General features: G+C 42.7%; 1 protein-coding gene across 8 annotated transcripts in view; it reads right to left on the bottom strand.

The window, feature by feature from the left end:
- Positions 1-20150, bottom strand: part of FRY (FRY microtubule binding protein) — a 441494-nt gene that overhangs the window by 28188 nt on the left and 393156 nt on the right. For all 8 annotated transcript variants that reach the window (XM_053900511.1, XM_053900505.1, XM_053900498.1 and 5 more), the window contains 7 exons: positions 18589-18750; positions 15844-15918; positions 13333-13503; positions 6826-7026; positions 6112-6273; positions 3242-3408; positions 1564-1753 (listed from right to left, as the gene is read on the bottom strand). In XM_053900511.1, coding sequence (XP_053756486.1) covers positions 1564-1753; positions 3242-3408; positions 6112-6273; positions 6826-7026; positions 13333-13503; positions 15844-15918; positions 18589-18750 — 1128 coding nt within the window. The remainder of the gene's footprint in view (positions 1-1563; positions 1754-3241; positions 3409-6111; positions 6274-6825; positions 7027-13332; positions 13504-15843; positions 15919-18588; positions 18751-20150) is intronic.

The raw sequence follows: 20150 nt of genomic DNA on the forward strand, positions 1-20150 counted from the left end.
AGCAAATACAAGTTGAGAAAAAATGCTGAAAGAAAGGCATTTTCATTAGTGGAAAATAGGAGCTCTAAAGAAAGTAAAAAGAAGCAGGGAGAAATACACCTATAATCTCATCACCCTGAGTAAACTACAGTGAAATGCTAGTGTATAATCTTCACTATTTTCTAGACATTAAAAAAATAGTACCCCCCCTGAGAAATAAAGCTTAAAAAATTAAAAAAAAGGGGGGCACCTGGGGGGCTCAGTCGGTTAAATGTCCAAGTAGGGCACAGGTCATGACCTCATGGTTCGTGAGTTCAAGCCCCGTGATGGGCTCTGTGCTGACAGCTCAGAGCCTGGAGCCTGCTTCGGATTCTGTGTCTCCCTCTCTCTCTGTTCCTCCACCACTCATGCTCTGTCTGTCTCTCTCTCTCTCAGAAATAAAGCTTAAAAATTTTTTAAAAAATACTACCATACATACTGGCTTTTTAAAACTAGTTTTCTCCTACACTGTATGGTAACCATACAAATCTTCACCCATAGCCTCATCTTCATGGCTAAACATTACTTCCAGCCATGCCACTTTCCCAGACAGGATCAGCCTCAAATACAGCACACAGGGCTAGTTAATTCCAGCGATGACGGCAGACCTTCGGGGTTGCTTCAAAACAGGCCATCTTTCTCTTCTATTGATGCCCCTCCCACCTCCACCAATCGTTTGATGAAATTTAGAGAGCAAAAGTTCAGAGCAAGATGCACAGAGGAACCGACAGGTATTTGCATAGCAACAGACAGGCAGGCATAAAAATAAACCTTCGATCACCCATCAGAAGTCAAGTTCCCTCCACCTCTTTGGTTCAGATGTTGTAAGTGTGTTTGGGGATAATAGCTGAAATCTGAAGGTGTCCACACAGAGGCTGCTACGTTGAGTTGTGTGCAAGATGCCACAGGTGCCTGGCGGAGGGATTGAGATCCAGCCTGCCCTCTGCTGGCCACACCCTGTGCTGCAATGCTCTGGAGGAAGGGACATCCGTTTCCAATTTGCACAAAGACACCATCTGGACTCGCCAGGCTGTGGCTCACCCAGGAGACGCAAAGTATGACTGTTCATGTGTCCGGAAGCATCTCTGAGGAGAAGCAAGTGTTCATAGCTACGGCTGACATGTTTAAGGAATTCATGCCGGGAAAGAGATAAAACACAAGAAAAACATAAACATGAACAGTAAAGAAAAAAGAGAGGTACAGAAGGGGTCTAAGAGGAGTGCAGGATAGGCTCGGCAGATGATACCACTCGCTGGTTCTGACATCATGTCACGGTTGCCTGGGATCACGACATCAAGATAAGCCAGCAAACAGGACAGCGTGTGGACTCAATCATTTGGGGGCAAGGCCTTTGCGATACCAGTTTAAGAAGGTTGAGCAGATTACGGTTAAACAGAAGAAAGGCTGAAGTCACAGGCAACTGGGGGGGTATCTGGAGGAGAAAATAATGCAGACCCAGAATGAAACAAGCACCCCTTCTGAAACCGGAAGCTAGCTGGCTCCCCTAAGAGACCTAGTCATCTGAACTGCTAGCGAGGACCGTACCTTAAACAAGGAGGAGAACACATGAAATGTATACACAGCACAGGAGCCATCTGAGTCGCACATGAGCTGGTTGATGTGGCTGCGCCAGGCTTCCTCTGCATCGTCACAGGCCGCGGGCTGAAACGCAGCAAGGATGGCCGAGAAGAAGGGCGAGGGAGGGGGAGAGACCCCCCTGTCACCTTCTCCAAAGCTGTGAAAGATGAAAACAACCTGGTCAAGGAGTGACGTCCTCATCCTTCACCGGGCTGTGTAAATTCTAACCCTGTCAGCTGTTCTGTCCCCTCCTCCCTTTGAGGTTGCTGTAGGGACTCAGCTCTCCTTCACAGCCCTTCAACGTTCTCTTCTGCTTGGAGGAAAGAGACCTTTCCTCTAGAATTTCTATGATGTCTCCCTTTCTGACCTCCTTTTTTTTTTTTTAAGTTTTGTACACATTTATTTATTGAGAGAGAGTGAGTGAGCGAGAGAGCCAGAGAGAGTGCAAGTGTGCATGAGGGATGAGGGGCAGAGAGAGAGAGAGAGAGAGAGAGAATCCCAAGCAGGCTCCATGCTGTCAGCACAGAGCCCAATGCGGGGCTCCATCTCATGAAACATGAGATCATGACCTGACCCGAAATCGAGAGCCAGATGCTTAACCGACTGAGACACCTAGGCTCCCCCTGACCTCTTGGAGCCTCCAGCAACTGTCCCTCCCAGTGGCCATTCCCCAGACACATAAACACTACTTGCCATGCTTTGGCACTTTTGATCCTTTTCATTTTCCATTATGAACCATTATAACAAACATTTTGAATCTTTTAGCTTTTCCTTTGTCGGGGAGAGTATTAATGGCTGCACATGCATGAATGCCCAGGAGAAGAGGGAGAAGGGAGAAAGGGAAAATTCAAGAAGAGAAACGCAGGGTGAGAGAGACCGAGAGGGACGAGGAGAGGGAAGATAATAAACACAAGTGAAAGGTCAGATTCTTCTGTGGGTATTATCACCATCAGCTTGCCCTTCAAAGACCAGATACTGCTCACCATAACAGAAGGTCTCTGTCTAGCCGTATCCAAACCTGTTTCGTTCTTGTCCACATTCAGAAGAGAGATTTTAGGATTCTGACTTTCTTTTCCAGAAGCCAATCTGTAGCCTTCATCACTTGTTATTTATTCTAGATGCTGCATTAGTGTTTTATCTATTCCTCTCTATTTTTGTCCATTCGTGTTCTCTGACTACAGCTCACTAGTCTCAGAAACATCAGTGACTAGGCTGAAAGCCACCCACTTAAAAAAGAGTAGGTATTTAACTTATAAAGAGCTTCTTGTTCTTGTCTTTAAACTCGAAATGGAAAGAACTCCTCATTTCCAAGGCTTGCCAGTCTTGCTTATCTTCAAAGTGTGCAAAACCCGGACCATGTCCCCAGACCCCTTTTTGGCTTTTGAGTTATGCCATGGCTTTATGTTACTCTGTTATTCTACGTTACTCAGTGGCTTTATGAGTCCCTGTGCATGAGTACCCTTTTCAGTTCCTCACTCGGTTGCACGGCTCTGACCAGCCGAGAGCCCTCTGAGTCAGAAGCCAATTTGGACTCCTCGTTAGGAAGTCCCAGCAGTGCCCACGTGACCTCACTTGAGATACAGTGAATACAAGACAAAGTGCCAGGTACACCATCACTGCTCATTTCCACCAGGGGCTTCTTTACCTTGCAAGAGTAAACTGGTCCAGTGCTCGATTGCCCTTTTCTTCTGCCTCAGTCATATCCAGGCTAAAGCTACCACTGCATTCGAAAGTTGCCGGGAGTTCATTAACAGAACTAGAAAGATCGTCCTCGTGCACGGCGGTGTCCTCCTCCTCCTGGACAGCTTCAGCCTGGAAGAAGAAAAAGAGGAAAGGATCCCCTCACCATGTGAGAATACATTTGGGAAAATCTATTCCACTGAAGGAAAAAATAAAAGTGACAAATCCTGAGAGTGATAGAAATTGGGGGCACTTATTTCCCAGCTACAATACAGTGAGTTTCTACAACTGGACTCGGGCATTCTCCGGAGTACTGTTAATTCTTTACCTTCTTTTCATTCTTGTCTGCAATAGTTTGCAAGGAGGTTCTCAGTAGATGGCCACATTTGACCCGTAATTACGGGGGATAGAAATGCTAAGTACAGAGACCCCTCACATTTTATAGACAACTCGTGTGTGGGAAAGGGACTTGCCTGACATCAAGGAGATAATCAGAGCGATCGGACTTGCTCTTTGCACTGTAAAACCCTCATCTTCCAAAGCAAGCCTATCCGGAGGGAATTCTCTGATACAGAATTCCTTTACCTATGGCAACTGGAATTTAGAATCACCAGGGGCCAGTATAGTAAATGCTCAAGAAATACCTGCAGGGTGCATGAGTGATCCATAGTTGTTCACTGAGCCTGCCCCGTTCACAGGTCTTTCCATACTGGAAATCCTCTAAGACCCATTTACATACATGCTGTGCTCTTAGGGATACCCCCTGGAGATAACGGATGGAAGAGGCTCGTCTCACCCCGCTGTCAAATGTAGACTGAGCAGCGAAATGAAAGGGCTCTAGGTCAGGCAGAACTGGGATCAATGAGGGGCAGGCGAGAGACAGAGCAAGTAGAATGGAAAAAGAGGCTGGGTTTGAATGTGGGCCAGGGGGAGTCAGCCGGAGAACTGACTGTTCTTTATGAGAGGAAGGAAGGCAACTGGGTTACAGACCAGAAGAGGAAAAGAAGGCATCACACGCACACAGTTCAGTGAGTCACTTTCTTAAAAAACAAAACAAAACAAAACAAAACAAAGGAAGGCAAAAGAGAAATATATATGAATTAGAGCATTATCACAGGTTGCTATCCGGCCACCCAGTTAGTATTCTGAATCTAGGATTAATAGGGAAATTAAGAGGAGTGTTTAAAGATATGGTAGGGAAACAAGATATCTCATGTCTTTGAAGGAATTGCTCATAAACGCAGAGTTTCAGAGGTTTATCCATATCTGCTTTTTCCCTGCTTTTTAAAAACTACGGTGGTGCCAACGAGACTGACTGCTGGTGACTGGTGTGGGTTATTAGTGCACATAAACTTAATCTATTAGGGGAGGGCTGAATTCTTACAAAAATCTCCTTTCTTTTCTTTTTCTAACATCACGGCTGTATTACACCCTGCAGAAACCCAGCTCGTGGGGGAAAACAGAGACAGCCTTTCAGAAATTAGACTTAACTTTTCCTTGACAGAATTAGATGATTTCTGTGGGAGTCCATAAATATATTACCACTTAGGTAGTGCTTTCTAGGAGAAATCTATGTAATTTAGCATTCAGACTAGAAAAAATGGAGAAAATGGCTATTCTAGGACTGAGGAATAACAAACACTAATAACTTCACATTTATTTTGTGATGTCCTTTTCATGAAATTTATTAATCTTAGGATTCTGGAATTTTAATCTCAGACAAGTTTCCTTTCTGGGCCTTTTTTGGTTAAAAAAGGACTCCACTGACTCTAAGAATTTGACTATACCCCTTTGGCAGTGAGGCTCTCTTAGAAATCATTCTTTAATCTTCAATATTTTTAAGTGATTGTGATTTGGGTGGTTGTCCTTGGTTTGAAGGACATAGATTTCCCTCGGTCTCAATCTATTTTAAGTCCACTATAAAAGAACATACAGCAGCCAGCATTATAGTTTTTCCCACTAGAAGTATCAGAAAGAATATACTTTTATACATCTTAAAAATTGTTTTTTATAGTTTTCTCTTTCAAACTTGTACTGCCAAACTCAGGAGAAGGAAGTTTTCCCTTAACAGCAGTAGGAAGTTATTTTGGTATTTCCAGTATAAGAGAATAAAATTCTATACTGACGGGCATAAATGTGGGCATTTATGTGAACCCAGTGTGGGAGTGGGTAGTTTTATGGTGATGATACTGTAGGGAAATTTGATAAAATCAACTTCAAATGGTATGTACATTGTTAGCTTTTTAAAGACCTGACCTTTTAAATAAGAAAACTGTATCCGTTACTTACTTCTCTCCTCAGTCTGGCTAGGACGGTTTTGTGCAAATCTGGCATAATATTGTGATCAACACTGAAAATTCCAATAGTATGCCAAAAGGCCAGAATGGAATCAATGCACAGATTGTATAGCTGGTTCCTACATAGGAAAAAATTTCCCCAAATACATGCATACGCCCACTCCTCACTTAGCATATTGTTTTATAAAAGTCATGACAAAGAACAGCAGTTTCCAAGTCACAACCATCTCAGACATATGCCGATTTGTTTTGCCATTAATCAGCAGTGTTCCTGCTGTATGGGAAATGCCAAGTGTTCCGTCTGAAAAGGACCTCAGATTGAAGCTCTTTCAGCCAACAAGAAGGTGGCTGCTCATTTGCGAGAGGGAAACCGCTTCAAAACCGAGGCTCAGGTGCGCAAACTCAAGTATTTCAGAAAAGCAAGAAAGAAAAAGATAAAGGCAGTCTCTCCACTTATAGCCCCCCCAAGATTTCTCAGCAATTTGGAGGTACTTTTTCTTTAAGTAAATTGCCATCGTAATTGCCAAAATCTCTTCACCTTGGAGCCCTCAGAGATCTGCAGATTATTCATGTCAGACAGAGCCGCGTCAAAGCTAGCCATTCTGGTGCTAAAGGAATGAGGGTCGGCAGGGGTCATGTCACAGGCCGCGGCGAGCGATTCCAGGGGATTCGTCTCCTCGGAAGGGGAACGAGTCATGATCTGTTGAGAAAGCGGAGCAGGTAAAACACAGAGTGAAGTTTCTCTAAAAGCTCGAATTATTCTCTACGTAAGAGTACAAACCACTGCCCGAGCCGGTTGTTGGCTGACAGGTATCATTTAACGTATGTATTTCGCTACCGTTAGAACTGACACACGGCAGCTGGCAGAGCCAATGATGGCCCAGAACTGGAAAACATGAACACTCTTATCTGCAGATAACCACATCCAAACGTCCCACTGTTAGACTGCCTAAGACTTCAGATGTCTCAGGAATTTTTAAAAAGGTTCCAGACTCATAAAAGTTATTTGAGGAAAGTCCAGGCCTGAACAGACTCGATGCCATCGAGGGCTTATAACAAATGCCCCAGTAGTCGTGTCTGTTGGCACCCTAGAGGCAAGAGGCACGTTACAATCGGTTGGACGCCACCCGACGTTTCGGATTTGGGTTTAGCAGCGGTGGAAAGTTTCTTTAGCGGCGACTGGAAACCATGCTTACTGCTTCGGGTACGAACATAGTCTCCCGTCTCCTATGGTGGGAAGGTTTCTACTTACTAGGTCTGAATGCTCCAGGATCTGGCTGGTTGTGAGGTCCTCCTCTTCGGAGGACTCGTCAGAATCCTCACGGTTCATTTTGTTGAGGCTGGGAGACCTTCCTGCAAGTGGGTTCTCCTCCAGAAGCTGCCTGTCACACTTGTCCAAGCTGTCCAGAGAACGCCTGCGCACTCCCCAGTTGAAATTGTCCATACTCTCACCCTGAAATCATACCAGCAGCTGGTTTTTATGCCAGGATCTTCCTGCACTTACACCTTCACACATCCAGTTAAGTCATAATCATAGCTTAGAAACAAACGTTTTCATGACGAACTCTCAAGCTCTCGTCTACCTTGGTAGCAACCAATTTGTTCACATGATGTGGAAGGCAGTGAAAGCATACTGTTTTCACCTAGATGCGTATTAACTCGCAGGGAGAAGCACTGCACGCTTCTCCATGGCGTGGCGGGTAGTATTGTATTTTTTAAACTGTGACTTTGGTAAACCCTATAATGATCTGTGTTTCCAAAGAGCTGTAAGAAAGAGACCATTAATATTAAAACAATCTCCAAAGAGGTGTGCCCCCCTCCCCGGCCCGTTTAGTACTATTTTCAGAAGGAGAAAAAGTAGGAGCTATGCTGTAGCACATTCCACATCCCTTGGGTATTAAGTAGAAGAGCATTCATTAGGTAAACATTCCAGCCTGTTCCTGCTACAGCGGTTTTTGCAGATCAAATGCGAGTTAAAAGAACATCTGAGAGCAGCTGGGCGAAGTCTGACGGATCATGCACTACGCAGAGGCCAGAGCAGTGTGGCTTGACTTTTGCTTTAGGCTCATCTTTAAGTAATTGTCCCAACGTGGAAATGAGTTGCTTTCCTGAAATGACTGACTTGGTCCCAAGCACTATCGCTGACTTGTACCTTTTAATTTACTGACAACCGTGCTAAGTGGCAATCCAAGTGTTCAAGCTTCTAATTGTATCTCAGACTTGCTCTGCTAACCGTCTGATATTAAGTATCTTTGTCCACACAAAATCTTTTCGTAGAAAGGAACTGGGGTTTTATTTTTCTCTGTGTTAAAACAGGAATAAAGCAAGGGAAATAGTACACAGCCCCCTGATAAGCGAGTTTTAACCTACACGAACAGGGAATCTAAACAAAATCTAGCCCAGAATCCTTTCATTTATTGGCCATGTGAAACACTGTCTGATGGGTCACTGAAATAAAACAACTTTTTCCGGTGAGAGCTCAGTGACTAGCGTAACCGTATAATATGAGAGAGGCAAATCACTGTTAAAATTAGGATCATTAAATTTACTAATCTTCCTCTGGTTTAAGGATCTATTTCTCCTGGATCTGAATGAAGCACACCTTGCCATTCTCATAGATCTCTCACAGAACAGACGCTTAGCTTTTCCAAAGTCTGTTTTGGCTATTCATGGTGGAAGGCAACAGGTAATGATCCTGAGCACATTCTGGATATGATACAGAAATCATTATCATTATTGATCCCCATGCGTGATGTTTATGATTGTTCTTAGGACCGTCTGATTATAAAAAGGAGACGTTGAATATGATTTCCATGTCCTGTACCTATATCTGCTGTCTTATCTGTATCTATACCTTTATCTGTATCTGCTGTGATAAACTGTCACCAAATAATTTTTTTTTTTCCTAGTGGAAAAGGTTAACTGTTGTGCTGGGATTTTAAAATAGCTGTTTCGGTGAAAAAATGAAATAAAAAATGTGGAGAGGCAAGAATACGGGAGAGAAAAAGAAATCGCAATGTGTGAAGAAGTTAAAAAGATTGGAAGAATAAGAGTACAGAGAAAAAAGACTGTGCAGATTACTGGGAGAAATACACAAAATATGAATAGAAAACATAAATCCTAGCACCGATTCTTGTGCATCCAATCAGTGGATCGGCTGGATGAACTATCTTAGGTGACAATTCTGGAAGTCTCCGACACTGAGCCCGAGACAGAACCATGAGCTTGCAGAGAAACATGGACGCCCAGGGGCAGGGAATGCTACACCGGGCAAGGATGATGGCTCCTACTGATATAACTGCACCTCTGGTGAAGACCCGGCTGGACCAGGCATGAGAAGCGGGGTTGTAAGGGAAGGCGTCTGTCGCAGGAAGAATAGTGGGATGTCTTTCTGGAGGATACGATAGCTCTCCATTAGAGGGAACGGTGTTGAAACTGTTACCGCGGTGGAGGCTGAAGAACTGAGATGCAAGAGTGCTATTATCTAGCTCAAGTGTGTGTGGTGATTAAAAGTCAACCCACAAGGTCAAAACAGTGTCTTACTGATTATGTCAGATTTTTCTATGTGGGAGAAAATTTAGGAGATGGCTAATTATTCAAGATAATCTGCGTATGTCAGCTATCAAACTTAACCACTCAGGATTTGTACTGAGATAAGTACTAGTGACTGAACATTCTAGAAATGTTGGAAACACTATTCTTTGAAATAATTTTTTTTCCACACTAGAACTCTGTCAGGTAAGAATTATTGGTGAAGGGACATAAGTGCACTGTGGTCAAAATGTATTTGCCCAGATATGCCTACTCAGAGTAAGTCTGACATGGCAATGGATAGTAGGGTGATCACAAGTCAGTACGCCCAGGACGGTCCTGGCTTATGCCCGTTTCCTGGGTGCCATTATTATTAGGACCCCCTTTTGAGAAATGGTTCTCATCTGGATGAAACTTTATACAGTTGCCATACAAAGACAGCTCCTAATTCCTGGAAAATAAGCAGATCTGCTTGGAAGTGTTCGTGGTATACTGTTGGATGCCGCTTGTTGACTTCACCTTTAATTAGAGAAGGTAACAACACAACGAATTCCGTTGTGCGGCTGCCTTCTCAGGCATTATAAGATTTCCATGGGTCCTATTTAAACCTCACTTTCTCTCAAGAGATATAATTATGCAACTTCCAGACTAGATTTTAAAATTGTCTTGTATTTATAGTTTGGAAACTATTCCCATCCTGGAGCCACAAAGAAAAACACTTTTTGTCTCACGCACACCTCAATGTAAATATGCGCGCAGATAGGCATACATACGCTAGAAGGGAGGAAGAAAAGCAATTATGTTGTTATAAATCTGCGACGATGCAAAATATCTACTTAGCGGATCTGAATTAAACATAGCATCATCTTACCTGCAGTTCCTTCGTAGCGGATTGAATGGACAGAAAAACAAATAAGAGGTCTATTTAAAACGATAATATTAAAGATACTCAAGTGCATTTATCTTAGTTTTAACACAACAGCAACAAACAGTGCCAACGATATATACTTCATTTGATGCAACTTAAAAAAAAAAAAAAAAGGTAAAGATCTACAAACCCCCAAAGAGAGAAATCAGTACCAAGCACCAGCAATTCCAATCCTCTTAGGGGCGGATGATGTATCTGGGGTAACAAATCATAAATACGATTTCTGAAATAGCTTGTCACTTCAGTGACTGACACCTTGTGCTCCTCAATGCCCTTTTTTTGGTGGGGGGCGGGGGGATGCTTCAATTTTTCTTTGTGAGCAAATTGTTCAGTGTTGTGGGGAAATGAATGAGGCTCATCAACTGGGAGAAAAAAAGGTGGCATCACCTGATCCATCTCACGAGGCTAGTGTCTGTCATCCTGGTGTGTTCACTGTTAATGAGCAATTAATAGCAAGGACACGGCACCTTCTAAAGATTCTAAGAATTTCAAAGGCAAACCGTTACAGATAGGAGTCAGTAAATTCTGAGACTATTTAATGAAAAGGGACAGATCTAAAAAAAGTTTTTTTTCTTTTCTGATCATTGTGTTTTGCTCTAGATGCCAGATATGCTTGGCTTTCTCAGATGAGGATATGCTGGAATTATTCACCAATGACAGTACAAAGGAATGCCTACTATGTGCCTGACACTGTGCTAGAAGCTTTCCAGAGGTTCTTACCTAATCCTCACATCAACTCGGCAGGCTATTATCATACCCACTTAATAGCTGAGGAAGCCAAGAGCTAAGTCAGGGGCAGAGGTGAAATTCAAAGTTGGACTTGCCTGACCCTAAAGCTCGAGCATTTTTACTGTACTACCCTGTATGCTTGCTAGAATCCCTTATTATAATCTTATTGAGAAGTAGCAAAATATTCTCAGATGGTTTATTTTATTTGGATGAAATACATACTTTCACACTCTTAAGTTTCTTTCTTTCTTTTTTTTTTTAAGTTTTATTTATTTATTTTGAGAGAAAGAGTGTGCGAGTGGGAGAGGAGAAGAGAGAGAATCCCAAGCAGGCTCCACACTCAGCATGGAGCCCAAGGTGGGGCTTGAGCTCATGAATGGTGAGATCATGATCTGAGCCCAAATCAAGAGTCGGACGCTTAACTGACTGAGCCACCCACACGCCCCCACGTTCTCAAGTTTCTTATAAAATCTTAATTATATAAGAGAAAATGATCACTATGATTTTGTAGTTCTTGTTTGCTAGAATAACAGAATACTAGAAGTCAGATGTAGCATTCATTATTAACTATCCCCCAAAGCATTAGTATAATATTTATTTTCAAGTGAGTGGCACCTCATATTTTCCTTCCTTTATTTTGACAGAAATTAAATTTGTTCAGAAACCGTGTCTGATTCTTCCACTTGACGTTACTCTTGCCAGGTCACGTCCCATAAGACATTTTTTTTTTTTTTAATTTTGGCTGAGACTAGAAAATGATGCCTCTCTTGCTTCATCAAAATTTCCCTCCTTACTTTAACTTCCAGAGTGAAGAGGGTGCCTAAGCGTGAATTCTAGGCCAAGAACAAAAATTAGGTCATCGGTCCAGATCAGGGAGCTCATCTTCGGACATCCCATATAGCTTTGGCTCAGAGACGTTTTGAAAGTATTCGAAACAGTTGTATTTTGGCTTAGACTTTTTAAAACAATCCTCACCACATTTAGTGATTGATTTCTTTATCACTTATTTATTAAAAAATTTTTTTTAATGTTTATTTTTGAGAGAGATAGAGACACAGAATATGAGCAGGGGAGGGGCAGAGAGAGAGAGAGAGACACAAACACACACAGAATCTGAAGCAGATTCCAGGCTCTAAGCTGTCAGCACAGAGCCTGATGCAGGGCTTGAACTCACGAGCTGTGAGATCATGACCTGAGCCGAAGTTGGACTTAGCTTAGCTGACTGAGCCACCCAGGCGCCCCTCTTTATCACTTATTAAGGTTAACAGTAGAAAAACTCTGCAGTACTTTTTAGTGGTTCTAGGATAATTCAAGGTGAAAAGCTGACACTTATTTTAAAGGTGTTTTACAGCTAGCGTCTTTATATTCTTTAATGACTGGGTAGGCTAAACTTGGTTTCTACAGAAAGAAGAGGTAGAGAAAACATTCTTCATCCTGGGGACAGAATTCTCCCCAGACATCCAGGGTAGGCCTTGGCCAGGAGGAACAAAAGTGGAGAGCTCCTTGGCCTTACCTCAACATAAGAGGATTGGTCCACAGTCCCATCCTTTTAGGGAAGGTAGGCAGCTACCGGAAGTACCGTTTCCACAAGTTTCTAGTTGAGTCAGGAGATGCATACCAGTCACGGGATAGGTTAAACTTTGAATTCGGGCCTCCATTTTAACTGTAAGACTGGCAGAAAGCCCTTTCTTTGTCTGGGAAAGACAGTGCATTTAGCTGAATGTGAGCCTCAGGATGTGAAGTAACACCAGGAGCCGGCTCCTTATCAGGCATTTTTAGGTACGCCAGTCTCCCTTTTGGTCAGTTTTGTTTTCCTCCATGAGGCAGAGACTTTCCCCAGCTGGAACGTGCCTCTAAGCTACTGAGACGAGAGGGTCACAATGATGCCCCTCCTTCCAATCCCAGTTTTCAAACACATGATTCATAACTGAAAGCATCCTATCACCGTAATTATCATTCAAATCCACAAATCTGCATTGGCCGGTTGAGACACGAATTCAGCGGCTGCAGGTGTCGGGGACACGAGCTAGCAGCCTAGAGCAGAGCAAAGAGCTCTCGTGTGCACCATATCCTGTTTCAAGTCGTGATTTCATCAAACAGCACAACAATGCTGGAGCCCCGAGGCTCCCTTCTCAGGTCGGAGCAGGCAAGCTTTGAACTAACTGAATCAGAGTAATTTCACTTTTAAAATAATTAGACTCTTAGCAAGTTTTGCCCAGGTACCAGTGAACAGGCTCAGAACCTGAATGTGTTTGTGATTTTTTTTTTTTTTTCTTTTAAAGTTCACCTTTGGACCGCACACACACAGTCTTTGTGTGGTCATTAAACGTCAGATCCCTGCCATTTAGAAAGAACTTGGCAGCTTAAATGCTGTGGACTCAGACAGGAAGGGTGTGGTAACTTCTGCCAAAGTTAAGCTGCTGTCCTTTGGATAAGTTGATTGAAAACAAAGTTTACGGCCTCCCGATTAAAGAGTCTGTTATAAAACCTGATCGGTTAGCAGGTAAAAAGAACCTTTTCGTTAGTCAAGGCAAGGCTGAGGGGGGTATTTTTACAGAGAATATACGGTACCTCTCCATCCTCCAGCTCCACATCCAGGAAATCGAAGTCCCTAAAGACTCTAAACTGCTGCTCGCTGTTTGTGTCATCCATGTTCTCCTGCTCCCGGGCGCCGTCCTCGGAAGACACCAAGCTCGTCTGGTGCTCCAGAAGGTCCAGGTCCCCACACGATGAAAAAATCACCTACGAATCGCAAGAGTCCTCTCCTGAGAGACGGTTCTCCCTTCGGTTGTTTGTGCTATAAAAACTGCGACTGGCTCTTCGTGGCCATCTATTTCGAGTACACACCTAATTCCTTAAGTGGGTATTTTTAGAACGTTCTTTTAGTATTTATGTTGGACAGGTGCCTTCACATTAAACTCATTGCAAAGACGCAAGTTCACACAGGAGGAGAAGGTTCGAGTCACGATGCTGCTTCTTAATGAAGACTGGATCCCATCGGAGCGTCTGTGTGTGTGTGTGTGTGTGACAACTGAGTGTATATTCACAGACAAACTAGAGCAGCCAAGAAATTTTCCACTCTTTCTGAACTGAGGTCGGAAATTGTACACATGCACATACACTTCACGTGCATATTATCACAAAATATTTTAAGGACTACTGATACAAAGATACGTTATTATAGAATGGCCTGTGAGTACAAAGCATTTAACCCTTTCAGAGATAAACCAGGAACCAATAAAGAATAAGACACAGAGGACAAATACTACAGTCCTTGCTCATTTGAATTACAGACGAGTATGTGAGCAGCCATGCTCGTAATTTCTACCTAAATTCCCTTCCTGTTGGTATAAACGGAACAAAACTTTTTTTTTTTTCCTATTAAGACCTCTGGAATGTTAATAATCTTAGAACCATCTTCTGTGTTTAGTTTTTTTCCCACTGGGACATTTTAGTAGAACTTTGTAGAAATAAACTGTAAGTGGACCTCAATGTTTTGCTATCCAGTCTCTCCCGAACATAGATTGGTATTAAATAAAAGTGAACGGTATGATTTTTTTTAGCCATCATAATGTCTATCTAGTCTCCCTTGAGAAGCAGGCAAATCGTTTGTATTTATTTAATATAACAAGTGCCTCTGAAAAGTAAAAAGAATGAATGGATTTGAAATGTCCCCCTTTCCTCCAGTGTTTAAGAACAGTCCTGTGACTTGCACGATGTTCTCACGCAACGGCCCGCGACACACAGTTTGCTCAGGGATTGCAAGTGGGTCTATGAGAGAAATAGCACTGAAGGCCAGGCAACTAGCTCGTGAGAGACGCGGCTAGAATGCAGGCTTCCTCAGTTGAAGGCTCTTCTTCCCAGTTAGCACCGCCTCTCTGACCGACCGGTAACATACTCTGGGTAAACGTTTCTAGCACGGAAGCAGGCAGTTGAGATCTGAGGAGGACGTGCCAGCCAGAACGGCAATAGGAGACGGTCCTCGCTGGAGGGCCGCCCCGCAGAGGGAAAGGGCGCTTGTCACTCTCCCTCCGCCCACCCCGCCACTGTCACCTCGTCCCCTCTGCCCTCAGTAAGGTCGCAGGAGCAGCAACAAACCCACTGATCTACTGATCATAAGCTGAGCTTAGCTGCTGGCTGGCAGGGGCACGTTCCGGACGGTAAGAAACACCGATCTGCACTTTAGCAAGTATTTACGAGCCTCTAACATTTCACCTGCTCGTGAACTACGTTAATAGGTACATTTTGAGATTTCACAGACAGCTCCCCTGAGCAATTGTTTGCTAATTCTTACTTCACTTGGGAAATTAGTTAGCTATTTATTTTTTACTAATAACAAAGAGGTTGAGATACCCGGGTGAAACCAGACCCTGAGATCTTTATTGCTTTTGCTACGACAGTCTCACAGACAACCTGAATTAGCTAAATTTTATAAAAGCTAAATTTTATATTAGCTAAGTTCTAATACTGTGATTATTCATTTATTCCAAAGCGCAATGGCATGTTATTGTTTTAACTGTAACATCAGTGGATGTATGTAAGAGAAAAAAACTATAATGATATATCATTATTTTGATCCCTATTCTGCATGAGTCAAATAATGACATCATAGGAAGGGGTGTGCATACGCAGAGTAAAATTATACCCCAAAAGAATGTATATTAAATATGGTGCAGGAGATAGTCACATATATATATATATATATTTTTATTTTTATATTTTATTATATGTAATAAATAATTATATAATTATATATTTTATTTATATTTAATTAATATACATATCCATATTAACGTAGTCTGGGCATATTTATAACAAAATCCAAAGAATTTTAAAAAATGAAAGGAACAGTGCTATTTATAGACCAACTAGAGCAAATAGCTAACAAAATCATTCACTGTTTCTGAACTAAGTGAGATTAAAAATCGTAGTGTGGAAAGAAGTAGCCTATGAGTATGATCTAGTATGGGTATGATGGTGGATATCATACCTGTAATTCATAGAGGACTTCTCTAAAGGTAAAAAGATCAAAGGTAAAAATGATATGGTACCAACATGAATGTGATATATGATGGAACTTACTGATGGATTTTTGCTTAATCCTACTTCTTGGCCACACAGAGAAAGGACGTGCACCAACTTCTCTTTTGTCCTCTTCTGGAAAAGAGACACACAAACACATTTTAATCATGGAGTTCTGTGATCAGATCTGTTTCCATACTATAGCTATTAGCCACAAAGGGCTATGGCCCCTGAAATGTGGTGGGAATTGAGATGTAAAACACACAAAGACTTGGTATGAAAAAAGAGAATGCAAAATATCTCATTAATATTGCAAACTATTGGTTGCATATTGAAGTAATAATGTTTGAGATATATTAGGCTAACTAAAACATGTTATTAAAATTGATTTTACCTATTTCTTTTTACTTTTTTAAAAAAGGCAACTTTTACAAAGTTTAAAAACAAGACACACACTATGTTCCTACTTGACAGTGCTGATCTACATTTTCCTGAGGGAGGGGTGTGAAACTCAGCAGATATTCGTGACTCCCCTTGATAATCTTTTCTTGTCTGTTACAACTTCCAGCATTAGCAAGGCTTTCCTTTCACCTAAATTAAATCTATTATGTTCTAGCACACATTTATTTTCCTCAAATGGGAGAATAACTTTACTTTCTGCAGCATTAAAGAATTCAATTATCTGTAAGCCATATTAAGTCTTTCTCAATTTATTCTCCCTAAAGTTAAACAGATTCAATTCCTTTTGCTTTTCTTCATGAGCCTTATTTTTCAGCCACTTAAGCACGGAGATTCTTCCATAAACCATCACATTTTCCAATGACATAGATGAACTAGGTCTCGGGATAATTGGAGAGTTGAGAATGAAAAGGAAGAGTAAGCCAGAGCCTAAAAAATGTTAATTACTTCAGAGATGCTCTTAAAGCAATCTTTCTGACCCTGTAAAATGATTTTTCCCCTTTAATCTGATCTAAGTTAACGTGGAGACTGCTAGGAGGCCAACAGTGCTCATAGCTTTTCTTTCTTAATGGAATTTGGCTCACTGCATTCTTCTTTCCACATTATAGAAGGGACACCCAATACAGTATTTTATCAAGGCCAAAGACAGGAAGACCTTAATGTTGGAGAATGGCAAGAGATTTGCTAAAATATTTCCCTAAGTTTTAGTGGGCATCTTACATTCGGGGAAGGAATCCATACAGAGGAACATGGGTGTTGGGATGTCTATTTTTCTTCTCTTTTCCAAATCCCTAAGAATGCATAGTAGGCTCTCTTACTCAACAGCTCAGTGAACCCTTACTGAGAACCAGCCATGTTCCAGCAGGCCCCATGCTATATATTCCACTCCTCCAACCCTGGAGGGTGAAGGCGAGTCCTGCACGTGTGCAAAGTGTTCTCTGCTCAGCGCCCACCCATTTGGCCTTCTTCCAGTAATACGGTCCCTCTTTTTATCGCAGAAACAGCTCCTCTCCCACTAAGTGGGGCTTTGCCTCCCTCACACGTGCAGCAAGAGTCCTTCTAGAATTGCTTCAGATGTTGGGAAGGGAATGCCTTTGACCTGAAATCATTGGAGCCAAAGACCATATAAATCTGGAGCTGCTCAAAGTTTTTGGTGCTTCATAAGAGAAGAGTCTGCCTCAGAATGAAATCACCGGAGACGAAAGGAGGGCCAAGACTGGGAAGGGAAGGCGAGGACAGTGAGAAGGGGAGAGGGAGTCTAAGGACCCAGTTCCTCATTTTGTGTACTAGAATCCAGCTGTGCTTGAAGCCAAGCCATGAGAGTTAATAAATTCCTTTTCCACTTAAGGTGATTAATGTCACCAAAGAGGTCTGAATAATGCAGAGGTTTTACTCGATGGCAAGCCTGATGACATTAATGCAGTTGCCCATTGAGCAAATACGGTCTTAGGCTGTACTGAGAGAGAGATCTACAGACAGAGAACTACAGAGAGATCCAGCGGCCGGTTCTGCTCCACATAGCTCAGACTGTCCATGGAGACCACTGGAGTGCATGCTTAGGGGACAGCAGTCAGAACGGCGACTGGAATGCAAAGTGTTTGCACCTTTTAGAGAAAGTACAGGCCTCCCCAGTATTCATTCACAGAGCAGCAGGAAATCTGACTACTTTCCACCCTCTTTTTCCTTTCTGATTCCTTAGCTTCACTCACTAGTCCCTTCCCTCCCCCTTCCCGTCTCCATCAAGGTAAGAATTTAGATCATTTTACTGGTCTAAAAAGCAGTGTGGGTAGATTCCCGTGGTTCATCGCTTACCTATCTACCTCCCAAACCAAGGGCACACTGTACACACTGTATGTTAGCCAATTTGACAATAAATTATATTAAAAAAAAAACCCTTCAAACAATAAAATAAAAAGCAGTGTGGCTTGAGGAAGCAACCGGAAGGGCAGATTCTGCATTCTTATGAAGCCCTATTGTATAGAACTGGTTGGGAGAACTAAGGATATAGTCTTTGGAGAAAAGAGAACTCACTGGAATGAGTGGTAGAGGGGAGAGGGTTTCTTTATCTCTCTGAAGGTGAGAGATCACATTTCATTTCCTAAGTCTAAAGAGAGCTAGGAACAATGGGTAGCAGCGGCAAATGTCAGATTTCAACTCAATGAAATGAGCTTTTCCAAGATAAGACAGGGTCCCTTGGGGTGCCACGGGATACTCATCACTGAAGTGTTGATGCCTATGTGGGCAATGCCAGGATGGTGATGGAGGAACCCGGGATCACATGGGCAGTTGGGCTCGAGAGGTCTCCCTGAGCTCTCTCTTCCAATCCCAGGGACTAGGATTCTATACCTGAGAATACTGGGGCCTTTTCCAGCTAACAGGAACAAGGACATTGGAGTTGGAGCCTGATGAGGTAGAGGATGTGCTCCTGGTGACGGCCATCGCCCTGGGCTTCCCATCGCGCCCAGAAGCGTTCTGCAGCTCATCGTATCGCCTCCCGATGATTGGTGTCTTGACAGAAAAGAATACAAAATCTCACTCTTCTATCTGTTCAATAGTTCTGTGGAATATGGGATCGCTCCACCCAGCAGCAACCAAACATTGCCTATTTGATTAAACCTTAGAGAAGTTCAGTGTTACAAGTAGGCTCATTTTCCTGATGTTCAAATACACATTCTGATTTTTTTTAAGTTTATTTATTTATATTGAGAGAGAGAGAGAGAAAGAAAGAGTGAGCACAGGAGGGGTAGGGAGAGAGGGAGAGAGAGAGAATCCCAAGCAGGCTCCACACTATCAGCACAGAGCCTGATGTGGGGCTCGATTTCGTGAACCATGAAATCATGACCGGAGTTGAAATCAAGAGTCAGATGCTTAACCGACTGAGCCACCAGGTGCCCCACGTTCAAATATACATTCTAAATCATTTTACAACGTTAACATTTTCCCACCCTCTTTAGCAGCTGAAGACAAATCCAATTGCTTGTTCTTAAACCACTGGTAAAGATCAGAAGCAAAACATTCAGGAAAGCAAATAGTTTTCAGATTAAGCTTAAAAGAATTTCTTATCATTCTAACAAGAGGCCAAAATTCCTTCCCGTCTTCCCAACCTTTGGTCACCAATCTCTATATACTCTCAGTTATTTAAAATCCACTTAGAGTGATTGTATCTTTTCAGTTATTTAAATGAATGAGTTCAGGGCAGGTACTTGGGCAACGCTTTGGAAATTTCACTTCCTGAGAGTTCATTTCACACGCGCCGGGTGGCAGCTGGGTAGGCAGCACCACCCAAACTTGAGCCCCAGTGGGGCTGCAGGATCCCATTTGTGGGCCTACCCTCAGAGGTGGTAGACACCAGCCGGAAAGTCTCCGTCTGGTTCTCCAGGCTCTTTATTCTGGAGCAGCTCCGTCCCTGGGGCGTGCAGCCCAGTGGCTGCATGCTTTCTGTACCCCTTTGGAACAGAACAAACTCCAAAGAATAAAAGTAGCTTTCCCCGCCAGCAATGTGAAAAAGGAATGTTACAAATGGAAAAAATTATTGATTGGACACCTTAATATCAGACACACGAACTATAGATGCAGGTATCACAATAGCAGCAAAAGAGTATCTTAACCTGGATACTGAAATGATAGAAGGTCACTGAGATCACGGTGTGAAAAAACCCAAGCTGACTACAACCTAGCTACTTAATAGAGCAAGTAAGTTTCACACAAGCAGATCTAGTTTATTCCTTCAGTGGACTTACTCATTCAGCAGTGTTGAAGAATGTTTGTTAAGTACCTGTAATGCACCAGACTCTGTACCAGACCCTGGTTACAAAATGGACAGAGTATAGTTTCTGTTTTGGTGGGCTTATGGGTCACGGGGTAAGCGAGACAGGAGAGCAAAGTATTTGTGCATCTTAGAGTTGGTA

Source organism: Panthera pardus, unplaced genomic scaffold (assembly GCF_024362965.1).
Source record: "Panthera pardus isolate Hobbes unplaced genomic scaffold, ASM2436296v1 HiC_scaffold_1, whole genome shotgun sequence".
NCBI classification, from domain to species: domain Eukaryota; kingdom Metazoa; phylum Chordata; class Mammalia; order Carnivora; family Felidae; genus Panthera; species Panthera pardus.